This window comes from Marmota monax, unplaced genomic scaffold (genome assembly GCF_021218885.2).
Source record: "Marmota monax isolate L192 unplaced genomic scaffold, Marmota_monax_Labrador192_F-V1.1 WCK01_AAM20220418_F8-fsc00014, whole genome shotgun sequence".
Classification (NCBI taxonomy): Eukaryota; Metazoa; Chordata; class Mammalia; order Rodentia; family Sciuridae; genus Marmota; species Marmota monax.
Genome location: NW_026695222.1, coordinates 9,975,051 through 9,994,184, shown reverse-complemented (window position 1 = coordinate 9,994,184; position 19,134 = coordinate 9,975,051). Strand labels below are relative to the sequence as shown.

General features: G+C 45.3%; 1 protein-coding gene across 4 annotated transcripts; it reads right to left on the bottom strand.

The window, feature by feature from the left end:
• Positions 1-2,038: 2,038 nt before the first annotated feature.
• On the bottom strand, positions 2,039-16,078 carry Ddrgk1 (DDRGK domain containing 1). 4 transcript variants are annotated; one of them, XM_046433006.2, is made up of 9 exons: positions 15,908-16,077; positions 14,260-14,466; positions 13,060-13,172; positions 12,747-12,848; positions 10,340-10,462; positions 9,982-10,020; positions 7,388-7,444; positions 6,839-6,887; positions 2,039-6,469 (listed from the first exon to the last, which is right to left on the bottom strand). In XM_046433006.2, the coding sequence occupies exons 1-9, from the start codon at positions 16,071-16,073 to the stop codon at positions 6,330-6,332; spliced, it is 996 nt and encodes a 331-aa protein (XP_046288962.1). In that variant the 5' UTR covers positions 16,074-16,077; the 3' UTR covers positions 2,039-6,329. The 4 variants fall into 4 exon arrangements, 3 of the variants coding, with proteins under 3 accessions (XP_046288962.1, XP_046288963.1, XP_046288964.1); XR_006849419.2 differs by having other exon boundaries at positions 6,433-6,469; positions 6,839-6,926; positions 15,908-16,078; XM_046433007.2 differs by lacking the exon at positions 9,982-10,020 and having other exon boundaries at positions 15,908-16,078.
• Between the last annotated feature and the right edge of the window lie 3,056 nt (positions 16,079-19,134).

The window sequence follows — 19,134 nt, the reverse complement described above, 5'->3', positions numbered from 1 at the left end:
TTACCTGCCTCTGTGTTCTTCATTCATCACTTGCCAACTTTTCTCTCCTGAGCTGCTGCTACCCAATAACAACAGTAACTGAGATGTGGAAAAATATAGAAATTCCTGACAATTGAATAACTGCTCACTTGTGATATTTACTCTGGTCTACTTTGACATGAGGCAATAAGTATAAACTAAAAAACATTAAGACAACTGCAGCTGGGCGCAGTGGTACTAACCTATAATCCCAGCACCTAACGAGGCAGAAGCAGAAGGATTGTGATTTTGAGGCTAGCCTCATCAACTTGGTGAGACCCTGTCTCAAAATAAAAATTAAAAAGGGCTGGCGATGTGGCTCAGTGCTAAAGCACCTCTGGGTTCAATCTCCAGTACCAAAAAAAGACAATTGCTAAGTAGACATTAAGAATGTGCCCACACATCTGCACTGCTCCACAAACTACACAGTGAACTGTGGTGTTTGGCTCCATAAAAAAATGATTAGAGGGAGCTGGGGCTGTGTTTCAGTGGTGGAGCACTTGCTTAGCACGTGTGAGGCACTGGGTTTGATCCTCAGCACCACATAAAATAAATAAATAAAATAAAGAACTAAAAAAATATATATGTTTAAAAAAAAGTGACTTGACTCACCTTATTGTTAAAAGAAAACTTCTTAAAACAACATAAGTATTAAATCTCAGTTATTCAGTTCTGATACTGTTGGAACATTAATAGTTTTAGTATTATTATTACAGATGTTTTTTTATCATTCGTTAGAAATGTAAATCATATAAGAAAGTTAAAAGGACTAAAATCTATCCAAGTAGATCTAGTAAGCTACAGGTAAAAGATTACTTTTATGTAAGTTTAAGGTTACAGTATCAGTATTTATTAGGTCCTGCTCTTAAGGTTGCCTTTCCCATTTTGTTATAATGAGTAATTAAATAATGTATTATCCCCAAATCATATATGGGATCAGGATAAACCAAGTCAAAATATTTTTTCTGTTGTGTTACTACTGTAGTCTAAATTACTTCTGGTACAATTTGAAGATTATCAAAATCTGTGTATGCAGCTGAGGATATACCTCAGTCATAGAGCACATGCTTAGTATGTGCAAGGCCCTGGGTTCCATCCCCAGCACTTAAAAAAAAAAAAGTTATGTGCAATATACAATTTTACCCAGATACATCCTTGGCCCTGTTCAGTATAAAAGGAACAGGCCTCCCTAGCACCCTGTTTTTCAAACTATAGGTTGAGAGCTATTTGTGGGTTGGAAAATCAAGTCACCATCAGCAATGAAACAAAATAGAGAAGCAAATATTAACATGTGTCAAAAACCATAAGTGGATCCTACTGTGAAAGTTTTGCTTGAGTTACCTACGTGTATACATGTATACGGATGTACTAAGTCCTTAGTAAAATGGATTTCTTACTGAGAGATACTATACAAAAGCTTGAATACCACAGCCTTAATGTAATAGGGGCCTCCAATCTTAAGGCCAGTGCTTGGGACTAGAGGAATTGGGGCAAACACTCACAAAGGCTGATGGGGCACTTTTCAACAGCACCTATAGATCCTTTTTTCTAGAAATCTGAAATTCCACAAGAACTCTTACAGAAATCCATCTCATTAGATACTTAAAACATTTACCTTCATTCCTTTCAATAAATTCTTTGATTTGTAATCTTTTGCACCTTTCAGAGCTATGGAGAGAAAACCCTTCCCTCCACTATTCCCAGGACTATTCCTGTTTTTAAGTAAAATGTACATCCTCCATCTGAGCATTGGTGAATCAACTGGAGTGAGTAATAGCTCCTTCTCCCTGTCTGGAATTCTGGTTCCATCTGGAATTCTGGTTCCGCTCATAGGAGCTTCACAGACTCAAGTGATTTATTTAATACCTCTAAACTTCTTTAAGTGTCCTATCTGTAAAATGGGAATAATGATAGCTTTTAAATCAATCTGACGCGACTAGGGTAATAGAGGCACAGAGGATAGCACACAGTAAATGCTCAACATGTCAGAGGGGAAACATGAAAAAGGCTTAACCCAACACAATGTGTACTCGACTTTAATTAATTTAAATGGGAAAAAATTCTAATTTTTATCAGATGAAAAAATTTTTAAAAAGATTATAATGAAAATAGCAGTACTCTGCCCTACTTATCCTCTACTTCCCCTTTTTCCACCAGTCAGCACTTTTGTTCATTTATTCTATTAGCTCCATATTTATAAGCCATACATTTGTACCACTTATAATAAGATTTATCAACTTTAAATGTCATCTACTCAAATGAAGTGTGAAAGAAGGAGCTGATGGAGTGATGGATAAATTTGTGGGATACAAAAACTTAATGGTTTAAGAAATGAGGTATTGGCTGGGCATGTTAGAACATGCCTCTAATCCCACCAGTTTAGGAGGCTGAAGCAGGAGGATTACAAGTTTAAAGCCAGGCTCAGCAATTTAGTGAGGCCCTAAGCAACTTAGTGAGACTATTTCTTAAACTGCAAAATAAAAAGGGCTGGGGATGTGGCTCAGTGGTTAAGTGTCCCTGAGTTCAATCCCTGGTGCCAAAAAAGAAATGTTATTGACTCAAAACACCAATTAGACTTTTCCCTCTTCCCTTGCCCCAGCTCACCAAACATAGCCCAAATCTCTGAATTTAGTTCTCACCTCCCTTACCACTTCTCTCAATTATTTGCCCAGTCCTTTCCTCTTCCTCTACCCAAAACCCCATCATCCTGCCAGCTTTTACATTCTCTGCCCCATCTGTCCTCTCCTCAACCTAGGACCCTCTCTGTTAGCCACAGGTCCTTTCACTCCAACATGTGGCTGTGCAGTTGCCAGCTGGGTGATTGGCCAGTCTCCTTAGGGTAATACCATTGCACCTGCCCCTACTGTGTATGGCGTCACGTTTCGCAACTTCCTTCAGGCACTTAGCATCATGCTTTGTACTCAGCAGGCTGGATCTGTTTAAATAATTTTCATGTTACAAAGAACCAACATGCACCCTGTACTGGTGCTACTGTGGTAGCCTGGGAGAGGTACTCAACTGCCTGGTAAATGGAGTGACTACTAGCAGCTTTACAGGGCAGAACATTTTTAGCTTGTTTTCTGAGGCTTAGCATAAGCTAAGCATATACTAGACCACTGAGGGTTTATTGTGTTGGAACTTTTTTGTTACAGAGTATTTTATTTATTTTTATTTTTTGGTACTAGGGATTGAACCCAGGGTCACTTAACCACTGAGCCACATCCCCAGCCCATTTTTTTGTTTGTTTTGAGACAGGGTCTCACTAAGTCCTTAGGACCTCACTGAATTACAGAGGTTAGTCTCAAACTTGTAATACTCCTGCCCCAACCTCCTGTTGTTGGGATTCAACATGCCCAACTGTTACAGGATGTTGTTTTTTTCATTATTATTGTTGTTGTTGATTTTTAGTTGTAGATGAACACAGTATCTTTACTTATTTTTATATGGTGCTGAGGATTGAACCCAGTGCCTCAAGGCAAGTGCTCTACCACTGAGCTACAACCTCAGCCCTGTTAAAGGATATTTTAAACATGTACAAAAATAGATAACTGTTACGTACCCAATACCCAGTTTCAGTAATTTTCAACAAATGGCCAATCTTGTAAATTGATATTTTTGAAAAGACAAATTACACAGCTCTCCAACCATGAGGCTTATCAACAGGCCTTGAAGACTCAGGACAAGGAAGAGTTATAATGGAACTAAACTGAACTACACTGGACTCTACTAGAAGCAAGTGGTATCAAAATATACCTACACTGGGCTGGGTTGTAAAGATAAGGCACCCAGGACAAGCATCACTTGGGAGTTATAAAAATCAAAACGTTACTGGCTAGAGAGCCAACAATCAAAGAGTTCCCAACTTAAGGAGGAAAATCTATGAAAAAGGTACCGTAAGCGTGCTGGGGATATAGCTTAGTGGTAGAGCTCATGCTTAGCCCATGAAGATTTGAATTAAATGCTTAGAAATCTTTAACAATTCATGTTTAAATGTTTGAAAAATTCTAAGTTGTCTAACCTGTAAGTTTTCATTGATTAGTTGCTGAAGCAGCTTGTACACATTTAGCAAAATGTTAACTGTTTAGTGAAGTGTTCATCTGATATACTTATCAGATTAATAGAGCACTACATAATGCACAAAAGATTACAGGTTTTTTCTTCCACACTAAATATTTGGAACATCAAGAATTAGAAGGCTTCCAGAATGTGAAGAAGGGATGTCCTTTTCCCAACTCCTGGCCTTTGGGCACAATCCTGAGGATGGTATGCTATGACTAGAGTTGCATTAGCTATCTTGCTACTGGATGGCAGTAGAGGATGGCAACTGAGGCAAAGGGGGCAAGAGCCCCTGGAGCTATTGCCTGGCTCTGAGACGCCCCTTCCTCTGGGGATTTGAATTACTTGAAACTTTATTGCCCTCCCCCCATCTCTGTTCCTGGGTTCCCAAACTTGCCTGTTCTTTGGACTCTCCTACTGATACTGTCTGGTTCTACCTGCTATCCTGATTTAATCAGTCATGGGGACAACTTGGCATGAGACTACTGAAAACTTTTCGGATGATTCTAATAAATAAACAGGGCTGAGAATTACTAATCTAACTATGCAAGTCATCCTCTGCTTTTCCCTTTGCAATTTTATGTTCCTACCTCATACTGTGGTTATCTGTGTATATTTCTTCCCTCTCCTACTAGATCCTGGACTCCAGATGACCTTTTAAGCAATGCATAGGGCCTTCACGTGCTGACTTCTAGTGGCTGTTGCTGATGGAATTGGCAGTCACACTTTACTTAGAATTTAGGTTCTACAGTCAATGCTTATGGCACCACATGAGTCAAAATTGCCCTTGACAGCCTCTCAGAAAGGCTCTGCACAGGAGTCTGACGTTTGTTCTGTCTCCCCTATCATCATCCACATAGTTTTCTCCTGGCCTGGAACAGAAAGCTGCCTCCTCCACCAAACACCAGAGGAAATAGGTGGCTTGTGCTTAGGGGCCACCTTGAATAAAAAAAAAAAAAAAATACACATTTAAACACGTGTCTCACCCTTAGCACCACAGAATGTTCATACTATGAACAGTCCACAGGAACCAGAATGACTGACCCTGCAGGAGACATACATCTTCCAATCTCACACCCACTCCTGAGCATATGGTCCTCACATTCACCAGTGGGTGGATCACCCACACCATTTAAACTTTTTAAATCAAGGATATAGAGCTGAGTTCATGTGATTTGCTATATGAACAATATCTCCTCAATGCACAATCACATCCAGCTCACACAAAGCCCTCCTTTTCCTATACCTGCCCCAAAACAACTGGCTATCCTCTCTTTCACTGACTTCTTCCATCCAGCTCAAAGGCTACTGCTCCTTAAGATTCTATCCTTGGAACTTATCATTAACTCTTCTTCCAGGATTCTCACCCTTTACTTAGGGATCCTGTATTTGACATGGCAAGATTTTTCTCTCTGGTTAAGAGAGGTGTGGCCTAAGAGTTTTCTTCACTTTCACTGAGGGGGGATTAAGGGATTAGAGAAAGAGCTCTTCTAGGCATTCAGCACTGAGCTTGCAAAGAAACATGGTAAGTGCACAATAAGTTTTGGTTTTTTGTTTTGTTTTGTTTTTATTTTGGGGGGGTACCAGGGATTGAACTCAGGGGCACTCAACCACTGAGCCACGTCCCCAGCCCTATTTTGTATTTTATTTAAAGCAGGGTCTCACCAAGTTGCTTAGCGCCTCACCACTGCTAAGACTGGCTTTGAACTTGCAATCCTCCTACCTTACCCTCCTGAGCCGCTGGGATTACAGGCATGTGCCTGGCCACAGTAAGTTTTTTATGAAGAAATGGGTAAGAATTGGAATTCTGCCAGCTTGCAAGGGACTCTCACCACCTCTCTGTTTTCTTTTTCTCAGAACCAGGGATGGAACCCAGGGCCTCACACATGCCAGGCAAACATCCTACCACTAAGCCACATCCCCAGCCCAACATTTTGTGGTGCTGGGGATCAAACCCTGGGCCTTGCACATGCTAGGAAAATATTCTACCACTGCTACATCCTCAACCCCCACAGATATCTGCTGAGGCTTAAATTTCACCAGCTCATCTGAGATCCCAGGCCAGGCCTTCTGTCACACCAAGCCACACCAAGCTCAGCAGTGCTCACAGGCCTTTAATTTACAACTTCCTGGCCACATTCCATCACTGCCTCAGGATGGTGAGGAGAGATGAAGATGTACTGCCAGGTAGGCCACACCAGCTCTGAGTCCAAGTAGGCAGGGCTGAGGTCAGGCTGGCAGGGTTGTGGGGGCTCCTAGCCCCAGGCGATGAGGGAGTTGCTGGCCTGGGCAAGCTCAGTGATGGACACCCGGCCCCGCTGTCGGATGAAGTTGGCCACAGCAGCTAGTTCCTCTGGGGTTATGTAGATGAACTTGCCCCGGTCGTCAATCACACCTGTAAGGATATGCAGGTTGTGGGGCTGAGTCCTCCTGGGACCTCCCAATCTGATCTAAGAATATCCACCCATTCCTTCACAACTAGCTAAGAGCCCTCCAGGTCCCCTGCTTGCCTGACCTTTTCTGATTATATCCAATCGTGGCTAGGTGAGTCAAATCAGGTTTTGCTGCTTGTCCTCATAACTCCACAGCCAGCTCTAAGCCTCGGCATGTCCTTGTAACTGCATCCAACCATTCAGTGCCCTTCTTTGAACACCCACCACTGCTCAGAATGCTCATCCTGTTTCTACAACAAATCCCTACAGCCCACTGTGGATAGATACTCCCCAGGCCAGGCTCTGTAGTGACTGAATCTCAATCCTCTCACCTGTTAGAGTCCCATCAGCCAGCAGGTCCTGGATGCGGTTGATAGTGTCCTATGAAGAGAATGCTTCTCAGAGCAAAGACAGGTGCTACTGTCCCAAGGAAAAAAAACACATTTTCCCTCCTGCTACAGCCAAACCTCCTTCCCTCACTCTCATAGCTATCCCATATAAATCTGCTTCTCCTTTGGAGGGACCATGAGGAGAAGAGGCTCTAGTCCTGGGTCCTGCAAGACCACCATCAGAGGCTCTCTTCAGGTGGGAGGGGAGCAGTGGAGATGTTAGGCCACAAAACAGCCTGTGTCTGCAAGAGTTGTCAAGGTAACTGGATTTGGGCTGGTGGAGGGATGGGATTTGAATTTTTTTCTTTTCTTTTCTGCTTGTTCTTTCATCTAGTAAAAATGCAGGATTCCTGTGGTGCCAAGACTTCTACATTCTAGGTTGGGGGCAGGTTGGAGGGGGGCCTCAGGACTCTCCCATTCTTATGACAGCAGGTGCCCTGCTGCATACAGACCCCATGGCCTCCACACAGCAGGTGACCTTCCAGAGCTTACCTGAGTCCGTAGGCCCACCTGGGAAGCCAAATCTTCCAAGAGTACAACCTTGGATTGCTACAGGGGAGGGAGAAAATGGGAGAGAGAATGAGTTTGGGCTAATCCCTTCTAACATGGAGATATCCTCTTAGGTCTGCATTCTGATTTACGGTTTTCAAAAAGGATTTTTGTTGATGGTGTCTTCCCCACACTGCTGGGAATATACTACCACTGAAGCACATTCCCAGCCCCTAAAAAGCTCTTTTTTAATAGTACTAGGGAGTGAACCCAGGACCACACACATGCTAGGCAAGTATTCCACCACTGAGTTACATCCCATCCCTTTTTAAATTTAATTTTTGAAGCAGGGTTTGGCTATAGTGCCCAGGCTGGCCTCAAACTGGAGACCCTCCTGTCTTAGCCTCCCAAGCAGCTGGGATTACAGGTGTGCACCACTGTGCCAGCCACTATTTTTAAGAACTGTTACCAATACTTTCGTTTGCTCAGGACCTAACAAGGCACTGAAAGGATGCAGGGAAATAATGGTAAACAAAACACAGCTCCTACCCTTGAGCTCACAGCCCAGCTGGTGAGAAAGGAAGTACATGAATAAGGAAAGAGGAGACAAAGACCCCCAATGAGCCAGGACCTCTCAGTAGACCCAGTGGGGGTTCATTCCTGCCTCACCTTTGCTCCTACCCCCTCACCCTGGATCCCCCCACAACTCTGGCATGCTGAACTTATCCTCACCCATCTTCTTCACACCATCTGAGGCACGGAGCCCACCCTCAAAATAACTGTCACTAACACTGACAAGTGTTTTCCATGTGCAGCTCCATGGCATGTTCCACGTGCTGCCCACACACCCTCAGTAAACCTTAGTTTCCAGGGTGCAGCCAAGAATCCACAGCTGGGTATACACATGCATCTGCCCCTGCCTCCCCCAGAGAGAGCATGTGACTGAAGAGAAGGTGGTCCCCTGCATTTCTGTGAATCTTCCAAAGCAAATGAGCTGGGGGAGGAGTGACACTGTGAACCTCCCTGATTGCAGATGACATGTGACTTATTTGAAATGCCAAACTGTATGTGCAAGCAGGAAGGCCAGGGAGTGGGCAAGCAAAAGGTGACCTGGTCAGCTAGCCTCTGTCTAAAAAACAGGGAACAGGCACTGGATTCTTGGTGATAGCTCAGAACTTGACCACAAATCATACCACGTGGTCCTCAAAGACCTGGCTTGAAGTTCTGCTGGAGCTAAAAGTGTATTAAAAAAAAATAAACAAACCCAGTCATGATCAGAAAGTGGAATGGAACAACAAGAGCAAACTATCCCTAAATCTCTATAAACTATGCTATGTGCAGAAACCTTCCTCTGGTTTTAAAATCCTAAGTCTAATGAGCCCAACCCCTTGGAGTGGGGAGGAAGGTGGGTAGACTGAATTTCAGAAGTCCCCCTTCTTGCTGCAAGACAGCAACTTCAGGAGAATCACCCAGTGTAGGCTTAAGAACTCATAAGCTCCAGAAGAGTTTAGAGAATCCCCAAGAATGGAACCTCCAGGGAAGCACTGAAAGCAAGAACCAGAACTGCCTTGGGGACTTTCTTCTAGTCTATACAGTGGTGAGGGGGATGCTAAAGCTGATCCCCCCATCTAAATTCACCTGGAAAGGGTCCAAGAGGAGGCATTTTAGGACTGTCGCTGCCCACTGGGTTGATGGAGACAAGTTCTTAATAGTAGCAAGACAGTGGGAGAGATATATCCAGGGCAATAACCCTGGATCAAGTGGTGATAGGCTCGAGAAAGGGCTCCATCAAAGAAAAATGCTTCAAGCTCTCAGCATTTCTCCCTACTAGAGACCCCAGACCATAGGCCCATGCCCAGACTCTCACTGTTGGGAGGTGTCTAAACCCTGCTCTCTTTTAGGAGTGATGGAGGAGGATTATGCAAGACCCAACTCCTTGGCAGCCCCTGGTACCACCCCCACTATCGCCCCCGCTCCCTCTGCACTCCTTCCCTCAGCCGCCTCTGCACCTCTGAGCTGCACTTGAAAACCTCTCCCCTCACCACATCCTTTGTGGGAGAGAAGTTGCTTAGCAGCAAAGCAGATCAGGATGTGCTTATGCAACCTGAAGCAGCATCAGGGTGGACTGCATGGTGGCTGCAGATGGAATCGACACAATGCCACCCTACTCCAGGTTACAAGGGAAATGTCATCCTGTTTCCCTTGGAAGACCCAAGTTCCCAGTCAGGAGCACATGGCAGAGGACGCTTGTTTTAACTCGGTGTGACAGAACTGGCAGAAAACACACGTGAAGAGACTTGAAAACACAGTGACTCACTAAGCGTGGGGTCTGAAGAGCAGGGGAACTGTCAAACTCCAGCGTGAGGAAGCTATCAGAGGTTTGCACCTCCCACACAGACACAGGTCCTTCTCCCTCTTCTGGGTCCAAGGAGAAGGGACTCCCCTAGCCAGGACTCAATAGTTCAGACCCACTGGGCCCCATGCCCACTCCTGCATAAGCTTGAATAAGTCATCCTCAAACCCTGCTCAGGTCTGAAAAGGTGTGCATGCACATGCATGAGACAGGGTGTCACCTGTACTGTTCTGTGGCTTCTTACCTTAATGTAGTTGATAAATTCTGTCAGGAAGCTGTGGGACTAGAGGAATAGAAAAATCAGGGTGGAGTCACAGAAGTCCATGCCTGACCCCCACTGTGTGTATACTCTCTGCTCACCTGCCTACAGCCTGTCTGTGTGCCTGCCCGATTACTGCCCTGCATGAGCAGCAGATCCTCCCAGGTGAACAGTCTGGGGGCATCACTCTCCACAGAGGACAAGGCCTCTTGCTGCAAAGGCCTATTAACACTCACACAAACTCTCATATCCCAATTGGAGGTGTTTGCCAGTGAAGTGGTCAACCCTGAGCCTCACATAGGCTGCCCTTATGACACAGGCTTCTCAGGGGTGGTGGGCTTACCTGCTCCTCAGTCATGGTCTCACCCACACCCTCCTCCTCCACCACAAAGGCTTCCTTCAGTTTCAGGTACTCCTCATGCTCCCGCCGGGCCTGTTCTTCCTGGGCCTTTCTCTCCTCCTCCTCCTGAGGACACAGAGGACAAAGAGTCAGGTATTTGGGGTAGATGCCCACCTATCCTGTTCTGGTCCCTGATGCCCAGTAGGGTACCAGGGCATACAGCTCAGCAGTTTCTCAGGGACAGAGCTCCTTTGAGATCCCCAACCCGACCCCTCTTGTCTTAGTCCATTACCATTCAGACAAATGGTACCCTCCTTACTCAGGAGATCTACTTAGTAAAAATCTCTTGAAAACCCTTCCACAATCATGTCCAAACTTCATGAACAAATATCAGGCTCCATTTCCGCACCACCCATGCACCAGCCAGCCCACTCCAATCTGGTTTTTATGTACCAAGCTCCACTGAAACATCTCCTGCTGTTGTCTCACCTCTGACTTCCATCTCACAAATCCCTCAATGGCGATGGGAATAGCCAACTATCCCCTCTTTCTTCACTCAATTTCCACACCCCCACCTTTGCCTGGATTTTCTCCTGCTCCCTAGACATTCATTCTTGCCTCCTTCATCATTCAGCCCAGCCCCTGCTCTACCCTTTACTCTGGCTGGGCTACCTCACCCAGGCCCAGCATTGACAACCATTTCCTCACCAGTGACTGTCACATTTGTACTCCCAACCAAATCTCTCCTCCCAAATATATAACTGCCCAATGACATACCACCTGGGCCATCTCACAGGTACCAAACCCACCCTGTGGTCTACTTGCCACATCTGGTCTTCCTGCTAGGTCTCTGGCTGGTGAATCACACAACTACCTGGCCAGCTGTCCTGGTCAGAAATGAGGTGCCATCTACCACCTCTTTCTCTAACTTCCACAGAACTCTTCAGTACATCCATATTACTGTCACTACCTAGTGCAACAGCCTCTTCCCAATACAACCCAAACTCAGAAAACAGAGCGCACAGAAAAGTGTTTTTAAAATATGATGCTAAAACCAAGTATAGGGTTCATGCCTGTAATCCCAGATATTTGGGGGAGGGGCAAGGTAGAAGGATCACAAGTTTGAGAACAAACTGGACTTTGTAAGAGCCTATCTCAAAATAAAAAATGAAAAGGAATGGGGATATAGCTCAGTGGAAGAATGATTGCCTAACATGTGCATGGCCATGTATTCAATCCCCAGCACCACAAAAAAAGTTTAAAAAAAAAAAACATGAAGCTAAAGCCAGGGCAAATAATAATATATAAGACAATGAGCCTAGAGCACCTTGCAGCAACAGAAAGAAAGTGCTAAAAAACAAACAAAAGGACTGGGGATGTAGCTCAATGGTAGAGTACTCGCCTAGCATGTGCAAGGCCTTGGGTTTAATCCCCAGCACAACAAATAAATAAATAAATAAAAGTACTTCTACCTAATTCCTGAGGGGTACTCCTTTCAGGCAGATAAAGCGTAACTCCCTACCCTTGGAGGCTGAGCACAAGTCTTTTTTGATTTGTTTTGTTTCTGTGACACTGGGGATTGAACCTAGGGGTGCTCAACCACTGAGTTACACCCCCATTCCTTTTATTTTGAGACAGGGTCTTGGTAAGTTGCCCCATTTCCTATGACCCTTTCCCTCTCCTCCATGCTTACTATATTCCAGCCACTCTGACTACCTCAATGTTTCTCAAATGTTCCAGGCATACTCTATAAATTATATAAATAAGAATCCTCATCTCGGGCCAGGAACAGTGGCACTCGCCTGTAATCCCAGCAACTTGGGAAGCTTTTGCAGGAAAATTGCAAGTTTGAGGCCAGTCTCAGAAATTTAGCAAGACCTTTAGCAGCTTAGTGAGATTCTGTCTTGAAATAAAAAAGAACTGTGGATGAAGCTCAGTGGTAGAATGCCCCTGGGTTCCACCTCCAATACAAAAAAAAAAAAAAAAAAACTGGGCACAGTAAGGCATGCCTGTAATCCCAGTTGGCTTGGGAGGCTGAGGCAGGAGGATTGCAAATTCAAAGCTAGCCTCAGCAATTTAGCAAGGCCCTAAGCAACTCAATGAGACACTCTCTCTAAATAAAATATTTTTTAAAAGGGCTGGAGATGTAACTCAGTGGTTAAATTCCCCAGGGTTCAATTCCCAGTACCAAAAAAAAAAAAAAAAAAACACACCAAACAAACAAAATCCCAACTCAAGCTCTGCTTTTTAGCAACATCTTCCACATTTAGAGGCCAGGAACAAAATAAATCAGGGTATGCCCATATGCCTGGTCCACAGCCCTTCTTCTAGGATAGAGGTGCTAGGGAGTTGCATGGGAAGCATGGCTGGCTAGTCAAGGGTCAGAGGACAGGATCAGTCTCAGTCTCACCTTCTGTTCCTCCTCCAAGCGAAGCCGCTCCTCCTCCTTCTTCCACTCAGCCTCACGTTGGGACTCTAGACGTTTCCGCTCTTCACGTTCAGCCTCCTCTGCCTAAAGACAAAACCTTCATGGGGCACCCCATACAGTTTGCCCCACTTCCAGACAGGTAGGGGAAGGCAGTACTTGGGCCAGGGCAAAGACCAAGACTGCAGGAGACAGAGCAGTATTCAGCAGTCCAATGTAAAAGGAGCCCAAGGGTAGAGTCTGCTGAACAGTGGCCCTTTTCCATTTCCCAGAGCTACACCCCATCCCTCCTGCTTGCCTCACGCTGGGCTTTTCGAGCTTGTTTCTCCTCTAACTTCCGTAGTTTCTTGGCTCCAATTTTCCCTGTCAGATGAGTTTCCACTGGCTTCTCAATGTCTTCTTCCTCCTGGGCTGGGTATGGTTAGAGGAAGATAGTTCAGGTCCTAGCTAGAGGGGATTCATCCTACCCCTTGTCACTCTCCTCATGAATGAACCCCATCCACCCACCTATGAATGTTACTAGTCCAGCTCTGCCATACTGAGGCATCTACCATAAAATCATGTGTGCGCGCACGCATTATGCTGCGGGTGGGAGCATCTGTAAGGATGAGACTTTAGATAATGTACACATGTAAAAGGGAGATGCCAATATCTGGGTGTCTGAGGATCACAGGTGGTGATGAGATTGCAGAGGACCTTGGTTTCTATCCTGGTGCCACCTCCAGGAAAGGACAGCCCTGTGGGGAAATTTATCCCAGTCTCAAATCCAAAATTCTCTCATTCTAGTCAAGAATTATTAAGCATTCAGGGCTTAGACCCTGGCCAGGATTATCCCTTTGTCCTAATAGAACCAAGGTAAACATACAGTCCCACCCCCCTGACTACCCAAGAGCAAGCTTAAAGTTAAAGACATGCTTTTTTATGAGCAGTATGGGTATCTGAGACAAGAGGGATGACACAACAGAGGACCTTTTTTGAGTCCAAAGGGCTAACCTCAAGGATTCAAGGCAAAAGTCCCAAATGCCCCAATTTCAAGGAAAGGCCCTGATATCCCTTCTTCAGGCTCAAACCAGCACTTAAGTACTAGAGAAAAGGCATTCTTTCCTACAATCCTAAAGGCTCTGATCTCCTGGCACCAGGGATATGGAGACCTCTATGTCAAGAGAATGCTTCTATTCCCAAACCCTTCTTCTTGGGTTACAGGTAACTGCACTCCAAGAAGGGCACTGGGATATAATAGATGGATTACGGAACTCTCAGGGTCAGTCTAAAGGCCCCTGACCTCCTGTGTTTAGATACTGAAAGCCAAGATGAAGGAAGAGGAGGTTAACCAAATAGAATAGTCAGGGACCAGTTAGAGACCAGAACCAAAGTCTGGGTCCTAAGTGTCCATTCACTCTACCCCATGTCTCTCTTACACTGTGGCTTCACACTCCACTCTCCCACTTACCCCATCATCAATCCAGCCCTCTTCACTACCAAGCTGGGCCCCTCTCACCTGGGATGACAGCTTCCTCCTCATTCTCATCCACTTCTGTCCAGGCTATCCGCTGGGCTCGACGCTGGGCCTGCAGGCGGCTGCCCAGGTCCCTCCTGCGCCGGGGCCTGCCTCCAGCCCTCTGTTCCTCAGGCTGCAGAGGCCGATACTGGGCCACCTGGTCTGCTATTATTGGATCCTCTTCATTGTGCAGTGACCCTGGACCAGCTTCAGGAAGAGAGGAACCAGGACAGTTGGAGCAGCTCAGCCCCCTTGATAGCCCAGGAAGCAGTATCCTAGACGCCTCACCCTCCTCTGTTCAACCTCCTCCCAGACTCTCACTGCCCATTGCACAAAGCCCCAACTTCACAGTCTGATTGCCAAGGCCTTTACAACTGGGCCCACGCCTTGGTCCAATATAGTAAGCTCAAGCCTTCCCTCATGCCTGATTTTGATACTTCTCTCCCCTCAAGGCTCACCTCTCCTGCAAGCTTGGGAGAAATCCACCCTGATTTCATCAAATGCCCATTTCAGGACTTCAATTATTTTTTAACACCACCTATCATGACTTTTTTTAATATTTATCTTTTAGTTGTAGTTGGACACAATACCTTTATTTCACTCATTTATTTTTTTTATGTGGTGCTGAGGATCGAACCCAGGGTCTGGCGCGTGCGAGAGGAGCGCTCTCCTGCAGAGCCACAACCCCAGCCCTTTGTGATTTTATTTTTAAAATAGTTATTTAAAATAATTATAAACTACAGGTCTGAAGGAAAAAAAATACAACACAATTTATTTAAGTGAAAGATTTGGTCTTCCACCTCCCCTTAATAATGTCACAGATACAGTACGAACTCTGCTGGTTAATTCCACCCCATTCCCTCCCCTGAGATAACTTCCATTCCAAAGTTGGTGTGTGTCATTTCTCACCATCTCTGACACCCCAGACTCAGTCTCTACATTTCTCAGGCAGAGGCTGAGTCTCCCCTCCCTGGAAAATCTGTTGGATATGTGCCATACCTCAGATTCTCTCTCCCCTGAACTTGGAGCACCCAAGTGCTCTCAATAGCTGGTGGGTTCGGGGAGCAGGGAAGAGACACATATACAAATTCCTATGTTGACAAGAGATGCGGGGAGGGGAACTGACAACTTATCTGTTCTGTGTCCTGGCCAACCATATGGCCTGGTCAGTGTGCAGAGCATGGCAGAGGAAAGGCCAAGGCAGCACGGCTGCTCTACTTGGCGGGGAAGGAGAGGGCTTCAGAGAGTTTTCTTGAGCCACCTCCAGCTCCCTTCAGTTCCGGGTAGGCAGAAAACACCCAGAAGTCTCCTCCCTGGCAGCCAACAGGGAGCCAGTTTGAGAGATGGGAAACACTGTGGCCTCCCTATGGGCGCAATGGGAACTGGTCCAGAGCCCCCTGGGTGTGGAGGTCTAGAGTGCCAAGGGGCGAGGCTCTCAGGTTTGGGAGAAAAGTGTAGGGGCGAGGCCACGCAGTTCCCTATCAAGGAGGCTCGGTGGTTCCCGTCTACTCGCTAGCCCGCGCCCGAGTTCCGCGTCAGCCTCACAAGCAGGCCGGCGCATGCGCAGCAGCCGTAGGCAACGGCCTACCGAGGCTGAGAAGGCCAGAGAACCAGGCCCCACCGGTCCTGGAGCGGCGGCACCTCCTACCTGCTACCGCTCTGCCACGACTGCGAGTGAGGAAGAGTATAAGGCCGACAAGCAGAGCCGCCGCCACCAGATACACCACGGGCGCCACCATGACGACGACCTCCCAGCAGAACACCAGCGCGTCCAAGGTGAGGCCTGTATCACCCAGGCCCCGCCCACTGCCCATAAGGCTCTCCCGTTTCCCACGTTAGGCTCCGCCCTCTCTTCCATGAGGCGCAAGGGCTGGACATTTCGCACAGGCTTTAATTTCTATATTTTAAAATGGGTTATACAGCCCGGCGTGGTGGCTCATGCTTATAATCCCAGCAGCGTGGAAGGCTGAGACAAGAGGATTGCGAATTCAAAGCCAGCGCCAGCAATTTAGCAAGGTCGCTAAGCAATTTAGCAAGATCTGTCTCTAAAATTTTTAAAAAGGGTTAGCGATGGGCTCGGTGGTTGAGAGCCGCCCCCCCCAATTCAATCCTTGGTACAGGGCTGCGAGTAGCTCAGCAGCAAAGCGTTTGCCTCACATTCGCAAACCCTGGGTTCCATCCCCAGTTCCAAAAAACAAATAACAAAAAAAGGGCAATTCCTGGTACAAAACAAATTTAAAAAAAAAAAAAAACAAGTTATAGGAGAGCCAGCGGCGGGAGGGGGTGATGCATTCCTATAATTCCAGCAACTTCGAAGGCTGAGACAAGAGGACAGCAAGTTGGAGGCCAGCCTCAGCAATTTAGCAAGACCTTGTAAAAAGGGCCAGGGATATAGTTCAGTGGTGGTGTGCCCTTGGGGTCAATCCCCAGAATCACTAAATAAATAAGTAAAATAAAATGAATTAAAACACTCATGATGCTAATTATTGGGAAGTTATCACAAAAGTAGGAAACATTTAGGCACGATTTTTTTAAATCACCAAGGTTGAGAATGTGGCTCAGTGACAAAATGCTTCCTGGCATGTGTGAGAATCCAAGTTCAATATCCAGCATCAGAATAAGTAAGTTAATTAATAAAATATACCACACTATTTATATAAACAAACAAATGTGGAAAAAATGCAAAAATATACTTAGGATGTCACACATCAACTGGAATGGAAGTTACCTCTGGGAAGGGAATGGGGTGGGATTAATCAGCAGAGTTTTGGCTGTACTTGTGACATTTGATTTCTTTAAAAGGGGAAGAAGGGGAGAGAACAAATTTTTCATTTAAATAGTGAAGTATTTTCTTTCTCAGACCTGCAACTTTATAACTATCCAAAATAAAATTAGTTTTATTAGGTTATACAATAATTAGTAATCCAGTGTTACCTAGTGAGAATTTGGTATTCCCACAGGGAATTAAAATTTCCTGTTAAGTCTTCAGGACCTAAAAAAAAAAAAAAACTGGGGACAAATTATACCTCAGTAATTAAAAACAAAACAAAACAAAACAGGACAGGCTGGGCATGGTGGTGCATAGCTGCAATCCCAGCAACTGAGGCAAGAAGATTTCAAGTTCGAGACTATCCTCAGCAACTTAGCAAGACCCTGTCTCAAAATAAACAATAAAAAATATTGGGAATGTGGCTCATTGGTTAAGCACCCCTGGGTTCAACCCCCAATACCAAAACACACAAAAAACAAAACAGAACAGGTTGTGAACTGAAATTTTTTTTAAAAAGCAAAGAACTAACTGAATGGGGTATCACATCTATAATCCCAGTTACCCTGGATGGTGGAGCAGGATTGCAAAATTGAGACCAACTCTGGTGAAATTTAGTGAGATCCTAGATCAAAATTAAAAAAAAAAAAAGTTTAGGGATGTAGCCCAATAGTAAAGAGCCCCTGGCCTCAATCCTGGTACTGGGAATTAAAAAAAAAAAAAAAAAGCAACTATACTGGGAATTTGCTATTATAGCAGGATATGTGCATATAATGACATAAGATAGGAGCAGGGCTAAGCAGGGAATTTGAAAAAAAATATATGGCAATGAGGCTGGGGTTGTAGTTCAACGATAAGAGCATATGGCTCTGGATTTAATTCCCCGTAACTGGGGCAGAGTAGAGGATAAAAGTTGGCAACATGTGCTGGGGGTGGTGGGGCACACCTGTAATCCCAGCAGCTCAGGAGGCTGAGGCAGGAGGATCATGAGTTCAAAGCCAGCTTCAGGAAAAGTGAGGCACTAAGCAACTCAGTGATACCCTGTCTCTAAATAAAATACAAAATAGGACTAGGGATGTGGCTCAGTGGTCAAGTGCTCCTGAGTGTTCAATCCCCAGTACCTCTCTCTCTCTCTCTCTCTCTCTCTCTCACACACACACACACACACATACACACACACACAAAGATAAAGTGGTAAACAAAAACATATGTGGCTTACCATGATGATTTTTGGAGAACAGGTATTAGCTTTTCATCACTGTGACCAAAATACCTAACAAGAACAATTTTGAGGAAGAAGAGTTTATGTTGGCTCCCAGTTTCAGAGGTTCAGTCCATGGTCAGCTGACTCCATTGCTCTGAGCCTGAGTTAGGCAGAACATCATGGTGGAAGGTGTGGAGGAAAAGCTGCTCAGTCCATGACAGGAAATGGTGATTGATAAACCCAGTCTGATTCCCTCTTAAAATTGGGAACCGTCTCGCTACAAAGACATAAAAGCTAATTTCGGCTTTACTATAAATTACTGCAAATTCTGAACTTGCTTGGAATGCCTGCCTGCCTGTGCCTGGAACTCACCCATGCATGGCTTTCCCTGACCAGATAACAACTCTCTCTGAGGCTCTAATGACTTTCATAAGTTCTGATGTCAGGCCAGCAAAAATATAAACTAGCCTTTGTGTTATGCTTGTCAGAGTTTTGTTATCTGTAACACCCTCCCCCCTTGTGTAACTTTCTGGGCTATAAAGCTGGGCTGCAAGAAAACTGCGGTGCTGTCTTGTTCCCGTGGTTTATGTTGGGAGAGGCAGCCCGCCGGTCAAAATAATAAGCTTGCTTTAATTTGATTTTAATTGGAGTCAGTGGCCTTTTTTTTTCCCGTTGAGTTCTAACAATGATCACAAGAAGCCAGGGAAAAATAATATATAATCCCCATCATACCCCCTTAGTGATCCACCACCTCCAGCCACATCCCACCTGCCTGCAGTTAACACCAGGAACCCATTCAAATTGTTACTCCATCAAATGGATTAATTCACTGTAAGGTTATATATCTCATAATCCAATCATTTTTCTTTCTGCATTAACACAGGAACTTTGGGGGGACACCTCA

Bases quoted from the DNA above. Each gene is read 5' to 3' on its own strand.
- Ddrgk1 (XM_046433006.2), bottom strand. From the start codon at position 16,073: ATGGGCAGTGGGCGGGGCCTGGGTGATACAGGCCTCACCTTGGACGCG. The intron at 13,173-14,259 runs GTGAGAGGGGCC...AACCATACCCAG, and splicing joins GGAGGAAGCTGTCATCCCAG to CCCAGGAGGAAGAAGACATT. The intron at 10,021-10,339 runs GTAAGCCCACCA...CTATTCCTCTAG, and splicing joins AGACCATGACTGAGGAGCAG to TCCCACAGCTTCCTGACAGA.